Genomic DNA, 20,907 nt, shown 5'->3' with positions numbered 1-20,907 from the left:
GTAATATCCTGCACATGATAGTCATTTTATAAACATTTGATAAATCAATGAATGCATAACTGTTAAATACTATGTTAAATGACATTGAATTGTTTAAAAGTATGTAACTCATTAAGGTAGCATAATTGTTCATTTGTATATTTTTATAGCTTAGGTATGAAAGAGGAAAAATTAAGTTAGTGTTAATTTGGAGCTGCCATTGAGTTCCTTCTGTATACAAAATACTTCACCGTATCTGACAAAAACTCAGTCAGCTAGGCTGTGAGAGTAAAATTACTTGCTTTTGGTCACCCAGCTAGTAAGTAAACCTAGTCAGTTTTGCCTTTGTCTGCCCTGTGCCCCATCCTCTTTCTGTGCTACCAAGGTCATTTGAGTCCAATTGATAAATTTGTGTAGCTGTTAGAATATTCAAAAGAGACCAAAATAAAACACAAAATCTCATGTGGTAGCCAAAGCATTGAGTTGACATGTGCAGTACATTATGGAGTAATTTAGCATCAATATTTTCTATTAGAAAATGTGAACAGCTTTTATATTAAAACCTGTGCTTCATTCTATTGCAGAGTATGATGAAGGAACTCCGTGATACAAATACAATAGTTGCACAAAGAAAGAAGTCCAAATCCATCCTAGTTTTTTTTTTCTTTTTCTTTTTTGAGATGGAGTCTCGCTGTGTCGCCCAGGCTGGAGTGCAGTGATGCGATCATGGCTCACTGCAAGCTCCGCCTCCTGGGTTCACGCCATTCTCTTGCCTCAGCCTCCCGAGTAGCTGGGACTACAGGTGCCTGTCACCACGCCCGGCTAATTTTTTTTTTTTTTTTTAGTAGAGATGGGGTTTCACCATGTTAGCCAGGGTGGTCTCGATCTCCTGACCTCGTGGTCCACCCGCCTTGGCCTCCCAAAGTGCTGGGATTACAGGTATGAGCCACCGTGCCTCGCCCATCCTAGTTTTTTTTGAGACGAAGTCTCGCTGTTGGCCCCCAGGCTGGAGTGCAATGGCACGATCTCGGCTCACTGCAACCTCCGCCTCCTGGGGTTCAAGCAATTCTCCCGCCTTAGCCTCCCGAGTAGCTGGGATTATAGGCGCCTGCCACCATGCCCAGCTAATTTTTGTATTTTTAGTAGAGACGGGGTTTCACCATGTGTTGGCCAGGCTGGTCTCGAACTCCTTACCTCAGGTGATCCACCCACCTCGGCCTCCCAAAGTGCTGGGATTACAGGCATGAGCCACTGTGCCTGGCCAACAAGTTAATTTTTAAAAACCAACTTTCAGAAGTCTTTTTTTGGAAGGATCTTGCAAATTTCCTGGACCTGGGTATAATCCACAGTAGAAAAAGAGAATACAACACAGTGACAGTGTTCCAGTACCTCAGAGATGCATGTGAATCTATTGTGGTTGATACTGGGGATGCAAGGATAAATGAGAGGTGGTTCCTGTTTGTTAATCTTCATTCTAGTAGAGAATGACTGCACTGTGGAAGAGTTCACAAGTTGTAGGTACAAACTAGAGCTGGAGTTTTAGGAGTTGATACATCTGGATTTTGAATCCTGACTTTAATACTTGCTTAACACAAAGTTAAGTTTTCTGATCTTTATATATAATAGGACTAATAAACTCTACCTTGAAGAATTATTGTAAAGATCAGAAATATATGTAAAATGCTTAGCATAGTAACTGGTCCCTGGTGGGTACTCCTTAAGTAGGATTATTATCTACTGCTATCATTTTGAGCATTCTTTTAGGCTTTTTATGAGGCTATAAAATGGGGGTGATAATAGTACCTACCTCACAGTGATGTTCTGATGATTAAATGAGATATTACATGTAAATCTGCGTGGCATGGTGCTAGGTATATATACTTTACAGAAACTTAAATGCTTGATAAATTTGGTTTCACAAATGATAGCAATTCTGCTGGGAGTTAGTGGAAGAGAGATTGTCAAGAAGTGTTTTATAAGGGATATGAACAAAGTTTGTACATAATTCTGAGTCTTGAAGCCCAGCCTCAGGATGTGGCTGTGCTCAGTGGCTTGAGAGAACACTCTCTAGAGCCTAGATGACAGGGAGCATTGAGACACTGAATAGAGTTTGCTTTCTCTCCGGCAGCAGAGAGGAAGCTACTTTGGGCCTTGAGGGGAGGACACGGGTCTGTGGTGATGCCTTATTCTATCTCACATCTGTACTCTTTGCAGAATACTTTGATCACATCAGGCCACAAGTAGATTTCAGTGTGCAATCATACAGCTCTGATAATCGAGATTAAAGCTGTAGGAAAAACAACTCTCAGAACTTTGAACTCATTCTCATGAGATTTTTAAAATGAAGATTATTATAATTTCCCCTTTTTTCATTTTTACAATATGAATTTGGTTTTGATGATGAACATAGCATTTGATTATTTTTCCTACCTGTGAATAGTGTTTAAAAATTGTGGCAATTAATCTTCAAGATTAATTGAATTTGATAATGGTGCATTTTCCTCATCATGTAATTGGTCTGCAGTAGTTCCTCTGAAATCTGCATCAGACAACTAAAAGCCACTGAATGTTTCCATCAGAGTAGCTGTGGTATTTTTCTGCCTATCTAAATACCTTTCTTGGTTTAATTCTTGCGCCTTTGTTTTTGTGCTCGATAATAAACCTACTTATGATGCGAAACAGGTTTTAAATTGAGACTTATTTTTTGTTTTGTGGAAACAAGAGTCAATTGAAGTTAAACAAATAGTTCTAGACCTAAAGCTTTTTGCTTAACTGAATGGATTAATTCAGTTCCGGTTGATCAGTCTTGAGTGCCTGCTATGTGGAAGGAGTAGAAACTCTTGTTCCTTGTAAAGGATGGAAAATATATATGGAAAATAACATTTATGTATCCACCCTCCATTTTGATGACTGTTTGTTCATTTGTTTACGCATTCATTCAATAAGTATTTATTGGGCACCCAGACTTAGATGCTAATGCAGAAAATAAAGAAAGGTTTTGAGATGAATAGTCCTTAGATCAGTAATAGCACATAGTTGTCCACTGCTAGTTGAGGAAATGTTTCTCCTACTTTAAGAGAAAATGAGTAAATGTTCATACTTTTTTAATGCATATTAGGTTATAAATTCCTGGTAGGTTAAAGAGAGTATGCTCATCTGATGTCTTTTATCTTCTCTGTAACAAAGAGATATGGCAGGCTTACTGGAGGAAGTATGAAATCAGTGAATTGTAGAGCTTCCTAGGCATGGATTGTTCAATTTCCAGATAGTTGTAACTGGACATTTGAGATTGTCTTCATGAGTTGAAAGTGGAGTTTATACTATGATTTCTCCAGCTGCTCATGTAAACATGAAGAGGATGAGTGGGTAGGTTCAACGTGGCTTGGGTTTACCAAGCAATTCAAACAGAGGGATAATGGGAGACAGGGGAGCTGGTTGTCTTGGCAAGGGACGGTCATAATGAGGAACCATCCAGTATGAAGTAGACAAAGATTGGTGTGGAGTGAGAGATGAGTTAACTGGGGATGGAACTCTTTGAACAAATGGGCTAGCAGGCTAGGAGGCGGTCGTTGAAGAACAGGATGTTTGAAAATTTTTTTTAGGGCAGAAGTCAAGACACTTTTTGTATAAAGGGTCAGAGTAAATAGTTTAGACTTTCAGGAACGAGGCAAAATGGAGGGTATTATGAAAGTACAGAACAAGAGAGAAGACAAATTTCCACAAATTTTTGTGTCGATAAAATTCATAATGTAATAATTGAGCGTTGTTTTCTTGTAACACAGGTGTAATGCTGAAGAGATGGGATGCGTCTTGGTGGAGGGGTGGATAACATTTCATGTGAGGTTCAAAATGGGTACTCTCTTTCATCAAAATCAATTGCAGATTTTAATCTTTTCAGGCTAATCTACAAGGAAATTGTACACATTTCGTCTTTGAAAATGTGTTCACAGTGACAGTTACTTGCAAGTATTGATATCAGTCTTATTGGCTTTTAAAATTGAGTTTATTCATTGTTTAGAAGGCATTTCAAGAATTCCATTAGATTCTTCTCTTTACTTTAGACTTTAAGCTTGTATTACTTTGCAGATTAATCACTTAAAATTGATGGTTAGATGGAAACATCTCAGCTGCACAGTTAAATGGATTTTGAAGTATGTAAATCCTTTCCCTTTTCACTGGAGTCCAAAATACGCTGCTGGAACTGTAGTTTGAGATCAGAAAATACGTCTGCAAATTTTTGTAGAAATGGAAATTTCCCTTCTTGTTTTCACTTTTGACAGCATGGGAAAGGTGTGGAGCACCTGAAGGTTATTATGATTCAGACCCTATTCGTTGCTTCTTAATGTCCCATTTAAGTGGTCATAGATTATATGAGCTTTGCTTAATAGGAGACTGTTTTATTTCTTTAATTATTTTTTGGTATAACTCACGTTTATATCTTTAACATCAAGCATAATTACTGACACAATGTAAACTACCTGAAAGGTACTCAGGAAACATTTATTGAATGCGTATATCTAATATTTTTCTTTTAAAACAGTGTTGTTTTTCCCATTCCTTTTGTTGTAGGTGAAGAGCGATTATATGTTAGAGATAGCTGATCAAGTGGACCAGGAAATTGCTTTGAAGTTGGGTTGTCTAGAAATACGGTAAGATGATAACTATACATTGAAGCCTTTATTTATCAATTTTTTAATTATTTTTGAATATTTTCCAGGTATTTTCCTTTTCTTCGTAAGGATTATCAGTGAAATACTGAATAAAATTTGAGTAAATTATGAAATATGGGTTTGGTGCAAAAGTAATTGCAGTTGTTGCCATTAATTTTTATTATTCAGATGCCTCTTCCCCCAGTTTTTATCACTTAACAACATAAACATTCCTTATATATACATATAAATGTATGTCTTCCCTGATTTTAGGCGATCATACTGGGAGATGCGGGGCAATGCACTAGAAAAGAAGTCTAACTATGAAGTATTAGAGTAAGTATTGTACTTATAAGCTATACCTGCAAATATGCAGAACTAAATTCTTAGTTTATTTTAAAATTAAATACTGACTCTGAAACACTACTATTTCTAAAATTTTATATCTGGAAGAGGAAAAGAACAGAATCCTTCATGACATTAATTGTGTTAGTAAACATTTAGATTTGTTGATAGATGTCTTAAAGCTGACATCGTATATGGCCCGTTAACATATACACTTTGTGTAGGTTTAATCATAGCATGGTGATATTTTTTTCTAATTTATATTGAATTCTACTGCTGCCTATAAATTGCTTATAAATTATTATTCATATTCTCTGTGCAAGTTACTACAGATTGTTTTTCACAAATAGAGATACAGAAGTTACTGCTCATGTATCAGAAAAATCTAGAATAACTAGAAATTTTTCCAATAATGAAATTAATTTGTGCATTAGACTGTTATATTAGATTGTATTAAATTAACCCAACCTGGAGTTTACGTCGTGGGAGGCTAGAAGCCCTATACTTCATCTTTTTCATAATTAATTCAGCAAAAGATAATTGAACACTGAGTCCTTTGTAGCTAAGTGCCGGAGATTTGGAAATAAAACAAAATTTAAACCCCCAGGAAGCATTCCGCTAAAAGGAAGACTCTCAGACAAGTAAGCAAAATTAATGTGCTAGAAACTAAAGTGGAAGTATCAGCTGGGTGTTTACAGGAGAATGGTACTTGTACTTGATGTGTGAGGTGTTTTCACATGGAGATGTTATTTAACCTAAGTCTTAAAGAATGAGTGATTCACAAAGTGTAGGTATGTGGGGTTTGTTGCATAGGAGTCAGGAAGCCAGTCAAGAGGATAAATCAGCATTTGCAAAGGCACAGAAACATGGACCATCAGGCAGAGGTCAGGAAACTAAGTTGGTTGGAGGTAGATAGAATACCATTCTTATGAGGGAGAGGATATGTATACAGGGACCAGGTCATTACCCATCTAGTACATTCTTCAAAGAGTCTGGACTTGGCCTTTGAGCATCACTGACTCATTATTTCAAGCAAGATAATTATATGATGAGATTTGCAATTTAGAATTCTGTATTTGTGAGATTAGAATTTTATTAAAGAAGATTAAAAATGGAAGCAAGGAGCCTGGAAGCTGTTGTACCTTTCTTGTCCGTGTGAGAATGATGAGGCTGTGAGACAGAAGGAAGCAGTGGCCATGGAGACATGGGCTAGCAGAGGCAGAGTCTTTCTGTGTGACTGGAGGCTGATTACATTTGAATCAAGGACAGGGAGGAACCCAAGGAGTCTCTTGGTTTTCTGTCATGGGCCACTGTGGATACCAGTCACAGAAAAGGAGTGTGCTTGAGGAGAAAGAAGACAAGTTACTTGGAGCATGTTGATTTTTAGTTCTAAGGGAACATTCATGTTTTTTAAAATGAAAAAGGAAAGATAAATGTTGGTTTATTTCACTGTTATGAAATGACAAATACCAGTAGCATTAAAAAAAATCTCTTCTGGTACCCTGTGCTTAGATCTTGGTTTCTAGTACCATTCTTCAGTGGAAGGAACCAGAGCTCCTTGGAAAAATGCAGTTTGAGGGAGAGGAGGAAAAATACAAGGGTGAGCCCTAGAGCAGCTTGTAGTGCCAGAAAGAAGGAAGTGCTCAAAAAGCAAAACGATGGGGCTGCGTCAAAGGATGAATGAGCCAGTGGAAAGAGTTCCTAGTGACAAAAGCTGGAACAATTCGAGCAACAAATTAAGTTACATAGTATTAGATTGTAACCCAAAGTATAAATTAAATACCCATGAGTCCATAGTAATGTAAATACTTGAATAAATAAATATTTAAAGGAGCAGTGACAAATTTCCTCTATAGAAAAATTCCAAATAATTTATGTAAATACCCTCTCTCAAAGGAGGTGGAGCATAAAACTCACCTCTAACGTATGAGCTACATTTAGTGGCTTGTTTCTAAAGAGTATAATAAGGAAAGGAAGTGTGGGGAAAAAGTAACTTTACAGTGAAGAAACCTGACAGGCATGACCTCAGCCAGGTGGTCAAAGTCAACATCACCAGTGATCAGTCATGTTGATAGTGTGCAACCATAATGTAATGTGTTGAGAAAGGCACTTTACCTCTGTGGTCTTCCTCATAACAAAAACCCATAACCTCAGTCTAATCACGAGAAAAAAACATCAAACAAATCCCTTTTCAGGGATCTTCTGCAAAGTACCTAACCAGTACTCCTCAAAACTGTCAAGGTCATGAAGGAAACAGTGGAAGTCAGAGAAACTCACATATCCAGGAGTTGCCTAAAGAAACATGATGATTACATGTAACGTGGTGTCCTCCATAAGATGTTGGAACAGAAAAAGGATAGGGAAAAAAACTGATGAAATCTGAGTGAAGTATAGAGTTTGTTAATCATAATATATCCATACTGGTTTATTATTTGTGACAAATGTACCAAAGTAATGAAAGATATTAATAGTAGGGGGACCTGGGTGTGGACTATATAGGATACTGTCTTTGTAACTCTTTTGTAAATCTAAAACTATTGTAAAATAAAAGGCCTATCTAAAAAAAAACCTGATGGGAGAATTGAGGTCAGCAGGTAGTTAGAGATGATCTAAAAAGGTACAATAGATGGCGAATAGTTAATGTGAAGTCAAGAAAGGAGTGCTAGTTCAGTGGCCTGGCTGAGTTACAGGGAGAGGACTCCAGGAACACATGTGATCATCTTTCAGGGTCACTGTGGAAGCCTACTCTAGTATAGTGGCTGGGGAAAAAGAATAATGTGAATTGTATTCTACCCTATCTCTATGTGAGGCCAAGATACGAAAATGAAATGGTAACTGAAAGATAGAGTCTGTGTGAGAACCAGAGGTATACAAAGGAATGAAGAGAGCCAGACATACTGTCAAAAGGATACAGAGTTACAGGAAGAGAGATACTTGAAAGAAATTTCCATGAATAATAAATACATTGACATGTTTTTAACAGCTAAAACAGTTAAAGAAAGAAAAGCAGGTTGTCTGTCAGGGTGAATTAGTGAATGGTATGTTTGGAAAGAAGAATTTTAAGTTCAAGATATGTTTGAAATGAGGGTCAAATTTTGCACTGAAGTTAGTGTAAATTTGGCTTATTTCTAGAAATTACAGAACTTCAGATGATAAGAGAAGAGGTGAAATAGAAGAGGACAACTTAGGGCTTTAACCAGTGTTAAAGGCTTTCAAAACCTTACGTATTTTTTGTCAGGGGTCAGTGAAATGGAGAATATGAGAATTGCTATACATAAGTAAGGGCTTGTGATTATTATTACTTGAAACAGAACTAGACACAGCTTGAGTTTGTAAGTTAGATCCTTCTTAGAGGATTGCATGGAAAGTTGAATGATCTATTGTTTTGATATGGCCATTTCATCTTAGTTAATTTATATGTGCAATATTTAAAGTAAGTAAAGGTGATAGTTAAAAGAAAGAGGAATCTTTAGTTTCTTGTAGTTCTAGGATACTATTGTGCTTATTTTGCTGTCCCCTCTTTCTAAATTCCTGTGCTTTTGCTCCACTGTAGTGATTCTTTGCAGTTATACAACTCGTGTGAATTCAGCACCGTATCTCCATATAAGTAGATTAGTTGAGTGACCTCTTGAAGCAGAATATCTGGGTTCAAGTCCTTATCGCACCTTGACTATTCTATTTGCCAAATTTTATTAGTAAGCTCTTGGCGTCTGTTTCCAAACGTATAAAATGGGGATAGTGGTGATACCTGCCTATATATGGGATTGTCGTAAGGAGTTAGATGAGATAATTTATGTCAAGAGCTTAATACATATTGTACCCGACACTGAATAAATGTGGACTACAATTATTATTATTATCCGTGGGAGATATTGATTGTCAATCAGGATAAAAACCAAACTGTAGAATTTCTTTAAAGAGCATTAAGAAAAAAAAAAAAAGAAAACAATGTTATTGTTCATCTGTTGATTTAATTTTGAGCCCTTTTAAAATGATTTTTAATTTATTTGTTTTCAAAGGTAATAATACATTCTAGTTAGAGAAAAAGTGAAACTACACTGTCAAATAAGAAAATTTCTTCAACTCCTCTCACTGATAACCACCATCATAGTTTTAATAAATATCCTTATAGCTCTGTTTTAACACTTTTGTGCACATTCAATGCATAGTTTTAATATAAGTGGAATGATCCTATATGCATCTTGCTGTTTTTATTCAACTTTATGTTTAATAGTTCTTTCCATGTGACTAAATAAAAATATACATTAGTATACTAGTCCACCCAATGAGTATATAATACTACATTTAAACAGCCACATAATAGTGGACATTCAGTTCAGGTTAATAACAGTGTAAGGCATGGTGCCATTTTTTGTTCATTTTTGCATATATGATAGGCAACAGATGATAACTTGCTTTATATTAGTTTGATTACTGGTGATATTAAACCTCTTCACATATATGGCCATTTTTAAGTTTTTTTTGTAAATTAACTGTATTTTAAATAAGCTTTTCTAATATGTTTATTTTTTATTAATTTTAAGCAGTCTTTGTCATGTTAACACTATCTTGTAATGTTAGTTCTCTATTTTCTTTCCCAGCTCATCATTTTCTTTCAACTATGTGTATGTGGCTCTCATCATACAGAAGTTTGTCTTTCATTAATGTAGTAAAATCGTATTTTCCTTTTGGTTTTTGAGTTTTAAGATCCGATTTTTAAAAAGGCATTCCAGAACTTAAAATTGTTAAATGTTTGTTTTGAAACTTTTATGTATTCATTTCTGTTTTTACATTTTCAAATGTGTGGATTTTAAAAATACTTTCTTTTTAAATTAACTTTTGGCTTAATGGCATTATGCTCAGATAGCATGGTCTGTGTGATAAGAGCTTCTCAACTTTTGTGGAGACTTGTTTTGTGGACCCTAGAATAAGATCATTTTCCCCTAGTGTTTTATCATGAAAAAGTTTCAAAAATACAAATAAGTTGATAGACTTGTTCAGTGAGCATCTGTGTGTCTATCACCTGAATGCTACAGTTACTAACATTTTGTTGTATTTGCTTTGTGTGATCAGTTTTCATAAATGTTTTAGTGTGATTCAAAAAATGCATTTCCTAATCAAGCTTGTTAACATACCCATCTGTGATAATGACTTTGCCAATTTCTTCCTAGAAGTCTATTAATTTTTCCTTGATATTTTGAGGCGCTTTTATTTAAACATACAAACAATATACCTTCTTGGTAAATTGAATCTTGCATCATTATGTAGTGATCTTCTCTGTGCCTGATAGTTTGTTGTTGTTGTTCTGAAATCTGTTTTTCTTAGCCTTGACCTGGTTTATACTTTTCCATTTCTTCACTTTCAACTTTTCTGTGTCCTTATACTTTTAGGTGTGTCTTTTAAAAACGTCATAGTGCTGGATTTCTTAAATCCAGTTTGCTAAGTGTTTCTTTGAACTGACAGGTTTACTACATTTGTATTTCTTAGGATGCGTGATATATTGGACTCGCTTTTATTATTTATTTCCGGTGTCCTAGAAATAAGCTGTGTGTGAGTGCATGTGCTGTGTATTTCTTAGTTGGTATTCTTATTCCACATTTTCTTCTGTAATTACGTTGAAATTTATAAACATCTCTAGTCTTTCATTAGTTACCCTTACATTTAACCTTCTATATTAACCAACTCCAGATTTTAGACTTATCTAACCCTCTCTTAAACAATGCAAGGACCTTTAAACACCTTAACTCTCCCCATCTTCTTCCAACTTACACATCATTTTTTCCTGTTATTTTAGTTATATCTTTTCAAACTTGAAAATTCAAATATTAGACATTATTATTATTTTATACAGTTATTATTTTGGCTTTCCCTACATGTGTATTATTTTATTTCTTAAACATCCTATATTGGGCCAGGTGCAGTGGCTCATAACCTATAATCCCAGCACACTGGGAGACCAAGGTGGGAAGATGGCTTGACCAGCATGTATAGCATAGCAAGACCTCATCTTTACAAATAATTTTAAAAATTAGCCAGGCGCAGTGGCACACAGCTGTGGTCCCACCTAGTCGGGAGGCTGAGGCTGGAGGATTGCTTGAGCCCAGGTTGTTGTGGCTGCAGTGAGCTATGATCATGCCACTGTACTCCAGCCTGGGCAACAGAGGAAGACCTTGTTTAAAATAACCATTTTTGTATCTCAGACCACCCTTCTGGTATGCTTTTCCTTTTATTCCAAATATATTGTTCAGCTCGTTGTTTTTTTCTCAACACTGTAAAGATATTCTTTTATGACAAGAAATGTCTGTTGACATTTCTATGGTTGCTCTTTCTTTTAAGGTCCTTTTCCTACTTTTCATCTTTTCTAGTTTTATTCATGTCTTGTGCTTCGATTTCTTTTTATAAATCCAGTTGGAATAAGACATACTTCTCAATTCTGTAGATTCATGTTTTTCATCTGGAAAATATATGCCACTATCTCTTTAATAATCAACATATATTTCTGATCTTTGCTATCTCTTACATTTTTTTGTATTTTCTATCTCTCTGGATTCTCTTTTTTGGGGGGGATTTTTCTTTGGATTTGTCTTCTAATTCTTTAATTCTCTTAAGTAGTATCTTTATGCCATACATTGTTCATTGTTTATTTCATTCTACCACTTATATTTTTTCATTTCTAGACATTCCATTTCATGTGATGTAATCTTCTTCATGCTTGGTAACCTCTGGTATGCCCGTCTGTGGTGTTTGTGCCGTTTATTTCTTCAAGTTTTTATGCATATCTGTTTTCTGTTCGGTATTTGACAATAACCTTGAGGTACTGGGGTGTCTCTGCTGTTACTCTGACTCACTCAGGCCACCAAAGTGGCTTGAATCAGAGGCTGGTGGCCCTAGACTGGGCAAGCTGAGTTCCAGGGGGCATCGTTTACACTGCTGCGGCTTCTGACAAGAGCCAGGAAATGATGCCACTTCCGCCTCCCTCAGGTCCAACCTCAGTGCCCAAGTGCCGGGTTCATCATCCCCACCTTGCAGGTAGCGTCGGTCCAGAAACCCAAAAACAGTTTCCCTTCTGCCTGTCGTGCTTTCTGTGTGTGTGTGTGTGTGTGTGTGTGTGTGTGTGTGTGTGTGTGTGTGGGGGGCGTCCTAGAAACCTGCATGTTTATCACCCTATTGCCTAAACATTCTTCATTGTAGCTCAATCTATGTTTCCAACATTAGTTTCCCTTTTACTTTTATTTATAAGTTTTTTGTTTTTGTTTTTTTTTTGAGATGGAGTCTCGCTCTGTGCCCAGGCTGGAGTGCAGTGGTGCAATCTTGGCTCACTGCAAGCTCCGCCTCCTGGGTTCACGCCATTCTCCTGCCTCAGCCTCCCTAGTAGCTGGGAATACAGGTGCCCGCCACCATGCCCAGCTAATTTTTTGTATTTTTTGGTAGAGATGGGATTTCACCGTGTTAGCCAGGATGGTCTCAATCTCCTGACCTCGTGATCTCCCCGCCTCAGCCTCCCAAAGTGCTGGGATTACAAGCGTGAGCCACCGCGCCCAGCCTAGAAGTTTTTAATATGTAGTTTTTAATGATAAAATTCTGTTTTTAAATCTGTCTCTTTTTAAAAAATTTCACGCTTGTTCTTGAAAGGTAGCTTAACAGATGCTGGTCAAGCAGTCTTCCCACTGTGGCCTCCCAATGTGCTGAGATGATAGGTATGAGTCACCATACCTGGCCCAATAATAGCTTAATAGAGAAAATATAACTATTAACCTAGTTATATTTTATATAATAAAGATACTTAACAATATTGCACCTGGCCATCGTAAAGGCTGTTGCCAGTGCTTTAGAAGTGGCCTGGCTGAGAGGATGTGCAGGGACTCGCATGCATACACCATGGCTGTTCTACCACAGGAGCAACAGGGAACCCTAGCGGCTCTCTCAAGGAGTGCATTGGCATTTCTTTTCCCTATTGGTTTTGGCTAGTAACTTGGAGCCATTTAGAAATTTGTATTTCTTCAGTACAGAAAGGAATTATACATGAATGCAGAATACTACTTGTTTCTTATTAGTTCATTTCATGGTTCTCTTTTTCCTTTGTAATAAGAAAACTCATGAAGTGTTCCACATAATTTATTAGATTCCAGCAGGAATTTTAAAGTCAGACTCAGTTTTTACAGCCTAATGCAGAATGCCCTTTCAGCTGTACTGTACTTTTTTTTTTTTTGAGATGGAGCCTTGCTCTGTTGCCCAGGCTGGAGTGCAGTGGCGTGACCTCGGCTTGCTGCAACCTCCTCCTCCCGGGTTCAAGTGATTCTCCTGCCTCAGTCTCCCAAGTAGCTGGGATTACAGGTGCCCACCACCATGCCCGGCTAATTTTTTTGTATTTTTAGTAGAGACGGGGTTCTACCATGTTGGCCAGGCTGATTTTGAACTCCTGACCTCAGGTGATCAGCCCGCCTCGGCCTTCTAAAGTGCTTGGATTACAGGTGTGAGCCACCATGCCCGGCGGCTTTACTGTATTTCTAAATAACTTTTTTTTGTTTTTGTTTGTTTGTTTGTTTGAGACAGAGTCTCACTCTGTTGCCCAGGCTAGAGTGCAGTGGCATGATCTCAGCCTAGTGTAACCTCCACCTCCCAGGTGTAAGTGATTCTCCTGCCTCAGCCACCCAAGTAGCAGGGATTACAGGTGTGCACCACCACGCCCAGCTAATTTTTGTATTTTTAGTAGAGATGGGGTTTCATCATGTTGGCCAGGCTGGTCTTGAATGCCTGACCTCAAGTGATCCACCCGCATTGGCCTCCCAAAGTGCTGGGATTACAGGTGTGAGTCACCACACCCAGCCATAAATAACTATTTTGAGTTATACTAGTACTACTACTACCACTAAGGCACAGTTTCTGAGAGTGTGACAAATACTATCTAGAAGCTTAAGGGTTTTTTCTTTAAACCAACTAGAGAGTTCATCAGTCTTTCTTTTCATGTCTTTCCAATCTAGGAAGAACCAAAGTACTTTTTTTTTGTAGGCAAAGGAAAAGTATAAGACAGTGAAGTCCCCCAGCCCCTGTCCCTGGTACGTTACTTCCTGTGGGCTCACACAACAGGGAACAACTGGAGTGCAAAACAGACAAGACTTATTTACATCATTTGTAAATAAAAGGTGAGGAGGAGAGAAGGCAGCTACCAAAGGAGGTCAGATGTTTTAAGAAAAATGTTTTTCATTAGCCTTTAAAAGTACATTGCTGATATTGACAAACCAGTACAGTGTTAAAATTAGGATTTCCAATATGGCATTAGAGAAGGAAGACTCTTATTTTCCAGTAATTATTCCCCAAATTAGAGAACTATAATGTGAAATTATTTTAAATGAACCATCTAACTTTTCGTTTCTGCTTGATTCCTTTTTAAGTGGTTTGTCTTTTTAGAAATTTGTTTTAAATCATCTTTGCATTTAGTATATTTTGCTATGGTGGTTTGTATAGTTGTTTCTCTTCACTATGGAGAATGTGAGTTGCATTCTATTGTGCAGGGAATGTATTCCCCACACATTATATAGTATCTGGTATCTATAAGATATTCCATAGGTATTTCTAGAATGGATGAATTTGTGGTTTAAAATTAGCTGAGCTTAGTTATCGTTGTACTTGTTTTCATAGTTCTTATCAACAGCAGTCAATTGCATCCTTTAGCTACTTACAGTAAATATCAAAGGAGGAGGTGCTGGTAGATTTGGCAGGAATTGATGGTTGCCTCACTGAGACAGAAGTTCATTTCTCTCTCATATAAAACAAGTGATAGACAATCAGTGTTTCTCAGTCACTGGGGCTACAGACTACTTTAATTTTACCATTTTGTAATCCATAGCCACCTCATAGCCTAAGAGGCTGCTGAACATTACTCATCACGTATGTATTCTAGTCCCCAGGAAGGAGGAAGAGATGGGCATTCTCTTTCTCTTTCTTTTCAAGGACACAAACGTGTATACAGTTAAGTCTTCACTTAACATCAATAGGTTCCTGGAAACTATAAGTGAAACAACATAAAGTGAAACCAGTTTTACCGTGGGCTAATTGATATAAACAAGAGTTAAGTTCTTGTGGAATATTTCTGGTCACAAAAACATCCCCAGCTTCTAAGTAGAGACCCAAAACACTTCTAATATTAAATGTTGGAATAAATGTAAGCATACATTTTAAAAAGTCTGATTAAAAAAAAACATAATTATTTACCCAGTTATTCCAGTTCAAGGTCGTGGGTGGCCGGACCCTATCCCAGCAGCTCAGGATGCAGGGCAGGAGCCAGCCCTGGACAGGATGCCATTCTTGTCACGGGGAGTACTCACTCCCCCCGCCCCATACCCACTCATCCTGGGACAATTCAGACACACCAGTTCCCCTAACATGCACATCTTTGGGATGTGGGAGGAAACTGGAGTAACCATAGAAACCCCACACAGATACAGGGAGAACATGCACACTCCATATAGTGGCCCAGCTGGGAATCAATTTTTTTTCTCATCAACATTATAATGAAACAACATTAAATAATAACGACATTATTTATGAACCTGCTGTTTAATACTTTCCCTTAGAGGGACATAGGAGGAAACATAGTCACATAGCCATACCTTGCTACAGAAGAGACTGGGGAAAGCAGTACTTTACCTGTGGCCAAAAGACAATTTCATCCCCAGGATGAAGGGGAGAATGTCATTAAGAAACAGCAATCTCTGTTGCAGTTAGATAATTTTAACATTTGTCTGTTAAGAAGCTTGAGTATAATTTAGAGGTGAAAGTACCACCATACTATTTCTAAATTAAATATACTCAATTCTGACAGTTTTGGAGAAAGGGTAAGATAGAGTTACTACATGGAAATGCCTATTTAAGTTATATTTGAAGTTAGTTTGGGCTGCATTTTTGCCTGGGTTTTAAGGATTTGAGGGATTATGTTCACAAAATATTAAACAGGGTCACCAGACAAGAATCTTCTCAGAAATATTGCCAGAAGAGAAATAAATTTATCCTTGACATAAGAATTTGCTTATAATAAGCTTAGTTTCTTTTTAATATGTAAAGAAAGTTGATTCCCATCTGGGCTTCTTAAAAGCCAGCTGTGTTATGAATTTGTGGATATGAATACACATGTGCAGGATAAGGCCACAGGCTGGGACTAGATGGGCACCTAGAGGATTCATCTCAGTGAGTGGGGAATGCTGATGGCAGTCAGCTGGTGCAGGTGGGGAGGGGCCCTCCTACACAGCCTCTTTTCCTGAACCATTCTGGATGGCCACTGTGGTGTGATAGGAGGAATACGAGGAGGTGCACAGTCATCATGCAGGAATGTGGGAGGGCAGAGCTCTCTAAGGATTTTCCAAAAATGCTAAATGGCAACAGGAATCAGTGGAGTGTTGAATGGGATTTTGAGGTTTAGCAAAAGAGAAAGAAGACCATATCAGTCAGCAGTGTTCTAAATCTTTCACTTAAAGGATAGAGGTCAGTTAAACACTAAGAGAGTTCTGGTTAAAATTGGCCAGAAAACCCTTAAATCTCGATGGCTAAGTGTATTGGTTTTAAACTCTTGTCTTATAGTACCTTTCACACTGTGTTGTAGTTAGTTGTTTATGTAATTATCTCACTTAAGAAAAGGAAATATATTAGCGATTTTTTTCTACCCCATGATCTGTTATAGTGCCTAGTATGTCATACGGTCTCAGTGAGGAAGTAAATGAATACAGCCTCTCTTTTCTTTGTAGCTTCAAATCTAAATGGTTTGAATCTCAGTGAATAGATCATAGAAACCGTTTTTGTTAGTCCTGAGAGAGAAGTAGGAAAGGTAATACTTAGAAGCCCTCTGCTATGTATATACAAGCAATCCCAACGAAAGGCTTCTTAACATACAGCTGTCTCCTGTGAGATCTGCTGCCTTCTGCATTGTCATGGTAGAGCTCTTTCTTCATCCCTCTATACCTTCTTTCCCCAGTCTTTCTGAGCAAGGCAAGAACCTTGTGTGGTTGTCCCTGTGGTAGCTCTGCACCTATCCCCAGTGCTCATGCATTTCACCCATCCCTGCCCTTACTGAGGAGCCTTTGGGCCCACAGCACCAAGCCCTAGAGAATGAGGGTGCACGAAGTCCTAGATTCATTGCTCTGGCCCAGCCCCACCCATTGCAGCTTTCTGCGACAATGGAACTGTTCTGTGACTGCCCCACCTAGTTTGGTAGCCTCTAGCCACATGGGACTGCTCATCACTTGGAAATGTGATGAGCATTGCAATTGGGAACAGAATTTTTAATTTAATTCAACTAATTTAAGTATAAATAGCTACATATCACTAGTGGTTGCATATTGGACAACAGAGTTCTAACCTAATATTAGTGTCTTGTCATCTGTGTATGGGCTCAAGAGGTTTCTTCGAACTGATGTGGGAATCTAATGAACTGATGCTTGGGTTTGGGAATTGGGGTTTGGCGGTATTCTAAAAGCTTCATGTGAGTTAGTTTTTTATTACATGAGTTTGAATGCATTTAGGACATATCCTTTGACAGTTAATATAGTAAGGAATTATTGTATGATAAAGGTTAGTAATTATATTTTGTTTATGATGTGTAAGTTGTGTTTGTTGTTTATTCACATACATGACAGTTGTGTAGAGTTTGGGCTCAAAGAAGGTTTTTATGCCACTTGAGGCAAAACTACTGCTGATTAGAGTGCACATTGTAAACCAGTCCCAAACACACAGATCGTTGAGAGAGGCGACCTCATATTAAAAATGGGACAGCCTACAAGTCCCTGTTTGGTTTCCTAAGGCTTTAAATTTAGATATCTATAATAGGCTTTCCCTAAAAACTTTGAACATCGTACCTTAGGTGTGCTCAGAGTCCTCTATCACAAAACCTAAAGTAGTTTGATTTCTAGATTAAATTAAAATGTGTTAAAGGCAGTGTTGCAGAATTTTTACCATGACCTTGTGTACTTGAGCCTCATTTTTATTTTCTCAACTGCCGGGTATCAAAAAAGTTCTAACATGTGGACAAATGTTACAAATTCATTATTAGTCAAAAGAAGTTTGAGAAAACCTAAACTGTATATATGCTAATTATTAGCCTTCAGGTTTCCTTTTTTTTTAATGGAGTTGTCTTCACCTTTGAAGTAAAAGCAATACCTAGTATTTGTCTTTATTTTCAAAAAATATATGCTTCCTTTCGTTTTTCTTGAATCGTACAGCACTTTTGGTTTATCTTTAATTTTCTTATTTGTGACTGCAATGAATATGGTAAGTTCTTTAGTTATGCCTGGCTCTGAGAAAAATAGATGTATAACTGGGTTGACTAATAGCAGTTGACAGCTACACAGTGTGGGAGAGGATATTCCCTGCCCTGGTCTTTGCCTCAACCAAATACTGACGTGTATGTTGCCTTCTTGAAACATGGCCAGTTGCCTTCTTGAAATCCCTACTAGAAGGGCATGCATGTACACCTTGCCCATGGGTCTGTTTTAGACTCTCACATGTCTAAAACAGAACTGTTAATGCCCACCCACCTGCCCGTTCTTGGTGCGTAGCTTCAGCATTCCCTCACACCTCATGTCCAGTCACTCATCCGTGTTGCCTCTTTGTCCACAGTAGCCCCTGAATCTCACCACTTCTCACCTCCTCTACTGTCCACCAGCAAACCTCAGGTCAGGCCATGCCTCCCTCTGCATTAAACAGTGAGGCACAGGGCATGTGGACCAGAAGCTGTCCAGACAGCAGTGCTTTCTAAGGCATTCTTCTAAGGCAGAACAGAAACTGCCCCCTTCACATTCCAGGAACTTCATAAACAGTCTTACTTAAACCTCAGCACCACTGCATGGTAGTAGGAGTTCACATCCCCACTTTACAAGTAACCGGAGGTTCGCAGGTGTTAACAGCAAGTCTATCCTATGGCAGAGCCAAGATTCAAATTAAGAACTGTCTGAGGCTGGGCACAGTGGCTCATGCCTGTAATCCCAGCACTTTGGGAGGCTGAGGCGGGCAGATCACTTGAGGTCAGGAGTTCGAGACCAGCCTGGCCAACATGGTGAGCCCCCATCTCTACTAAAAATACAAAAAATAGCTGGGCGTGGTAGTGCAGGCCTGTAGTCCCAGCTACTTGGGAGACTGAGGCATGAGAATCGCTCGAAGCCTGGGAGGCAGAGGTTGCAGTGAGCTGAGATTGGGCCACTGCACCCTAGCCTGGGTGACAAAGCGAGACTCGGTCTCAAAAAGCAAACACTCTGATACGAAAATAAGTGCTTGCTGTTATGGAATAGTGGCTTGAAAATGTAGATAGAGGCAGAAATGCTCAAGAATACTGCCTTGTAGATTCCAGAGTGTGTCTTTTGTGTACTAATTTTGCTACTTTTCAGTAGTGATTGGCATAAAAATTCTTAAAATGCAAAGACCGTGTGTTTTTAGGAGGCAAAATGAAAAGGAAGAACTTGTGTGAATACTTTTCCCTCTTCATATCCAACTGTCAAAATAGATAATGATGGTTCTGTGAAGGCAAGGAAGGGAAGTTACAAACAAAAGTGGCTAGAGACAGAAATGTAAAACCAGTAGTTATATGAATTAACTGCTGGGTAAAACCAGAAAGTAGTATATCATAGAAGCTGAGAGAGAATTATAGGATGTAATGAACATAAGAGCAGAATAAGAAAGAATGAGAACTGAGACCAGTTTTGGATTTAGCAGAGGAGGAATTCATTGGCTTAGGTATACTAGCAGTTAGATTATAGAATAAGGGATTTAAAATGTTTGAATATAGTATCAACCAAATAAACTCTCACATGTTGTCTCTGATTTTGTTTATAACGCCAGCTAACTTAACAGTTACAGATAAAGAAGTCATCCCTGTTTCTTGATACTTTATATTCAGTTTATTATATGTGATATATTATGTGAGTCTGAAAAGATACCTGTATTTCCCTTTTCTCCTTGATCCTTTTATGTGTCTCCTGACATTCGTTAATGTCGTCAGAGGCATTATTTCATATTACTAGCACACGAGTGACACCTAGTGGCCAAAACATCTAAGTAAGTTAGTAACCAAAGTACTAGGAAAAGAATCAGCTATTCTTTCCAGGCTATTTTCTTGCCAGAGCGTTGAGGTTCTTGATAATAATGATCAATTTAATTTTGTTGCCTGACTTAAAGAACATTGCTGCGATTTCCAGCATTTCCATAAATTCACCTTTTTTACCTAGGCATAAATTTATGTTTGTTTTTTCCTAATGTGAAACTGAGATAAGTGAATGAGTCCCTTAATCAAAAAAGTCTATTTTTAAAAACAGTCAACTTTTAGGATAAACCTAAGGGATTTATTTCTGTAACTTCTAAGGTATATCCTGAATCATTTACTAATCAGGCTAGCTATTTTCTCTACAAATACAGTATTACCCAGTTGGAACTGATGTTTATAAGCTTCAAGCAATATCTGAAAAAGGATAGTTTTTAATACATTATAATTTACAAAGAGGTAATATTTTAGAAGAGTTTTCAACAATAAGGGTAAAAAAAGAAAAGCCAAAAGGATTTCTATTTAAACCAACTTGTATTCATGTTTCCTGTACATATCTAGAAAATGATTTGTCCCATCCTTCCTGTGAATATGCTGGTAAATTAAAGCATTATTATACTTGTTTCCTTCCTAAATAATATATGGAAGGATAAATAATTTACAGTGCTTTTATGTTCTTGTAAGTTTGTCATTTTAATTGATTTGGTGGTGTTATTTGTTAATACGCTTCTTTTTATATTTCAGAAAAGATGTTGGTTTAAAGCGATTTTTTCCTAAGAGTTTACTGGATTCTGTCAAGGTAATTAGAGTCTCCTTTATCATAATAAAATAACAAAATTATGCCAAGACCTTTTCCCCAGTGGTAAATTGCTTTTGGGAAAGTAAAATGTAGTTTCCTTCCTTACATGTAAAATA

General features: G+C 37.6%; 1 protein-coding gene across 3 annotated transcripts in view; it reads left to right on the top strand.

Annotated features, from left to right (window-relative positions):
- Positions 1-20,907, top strand: part of PTK2 (protein tyrosine kinase 2) — a 289,297-nt gene that overhangs the window by 71,678 nt on the left and 196,712 nt on the right. For all 3 annotated transcript variants that reach the window (XM_030795169.1, XM_030795171.1, XM_030795163.1), the window contains exons 5-7: positions 4,549-4,628; positions 4,902-4,964; positions 20,737-20,791. In XM_030795169.1, coding sequence (XP_030651029.1) covers positions 4,549-4,628; positions 4,902-4,964; positions 20,737-20,791 — 198 coding nt within the window. The remainder of the gene's footprint in view (positions 1-4,548; positions 4,629-4,901; positions 4,965-20,736; positions 20,792-20,907) is intronic.

The sequence above is a fragment of the Nomascus leucogenys genome, chromosome 16 (genome assembly GCF_006542625.1).
Source record: "Nomascus leucogenys isolate Asia chromosome 16, Asia_NLE_v1, whole genome shotgun sequence".
NCBI lineage: Eukaryota > Metazoa > Chordata > Mammalia > Primates > Hylobatidae > Nomascus > Nomascus leucogenys.
Note: the sequence above shows the minus strand (reverse complement) of the source record. Positions and strands in the feature narration are given on the sequence as shown.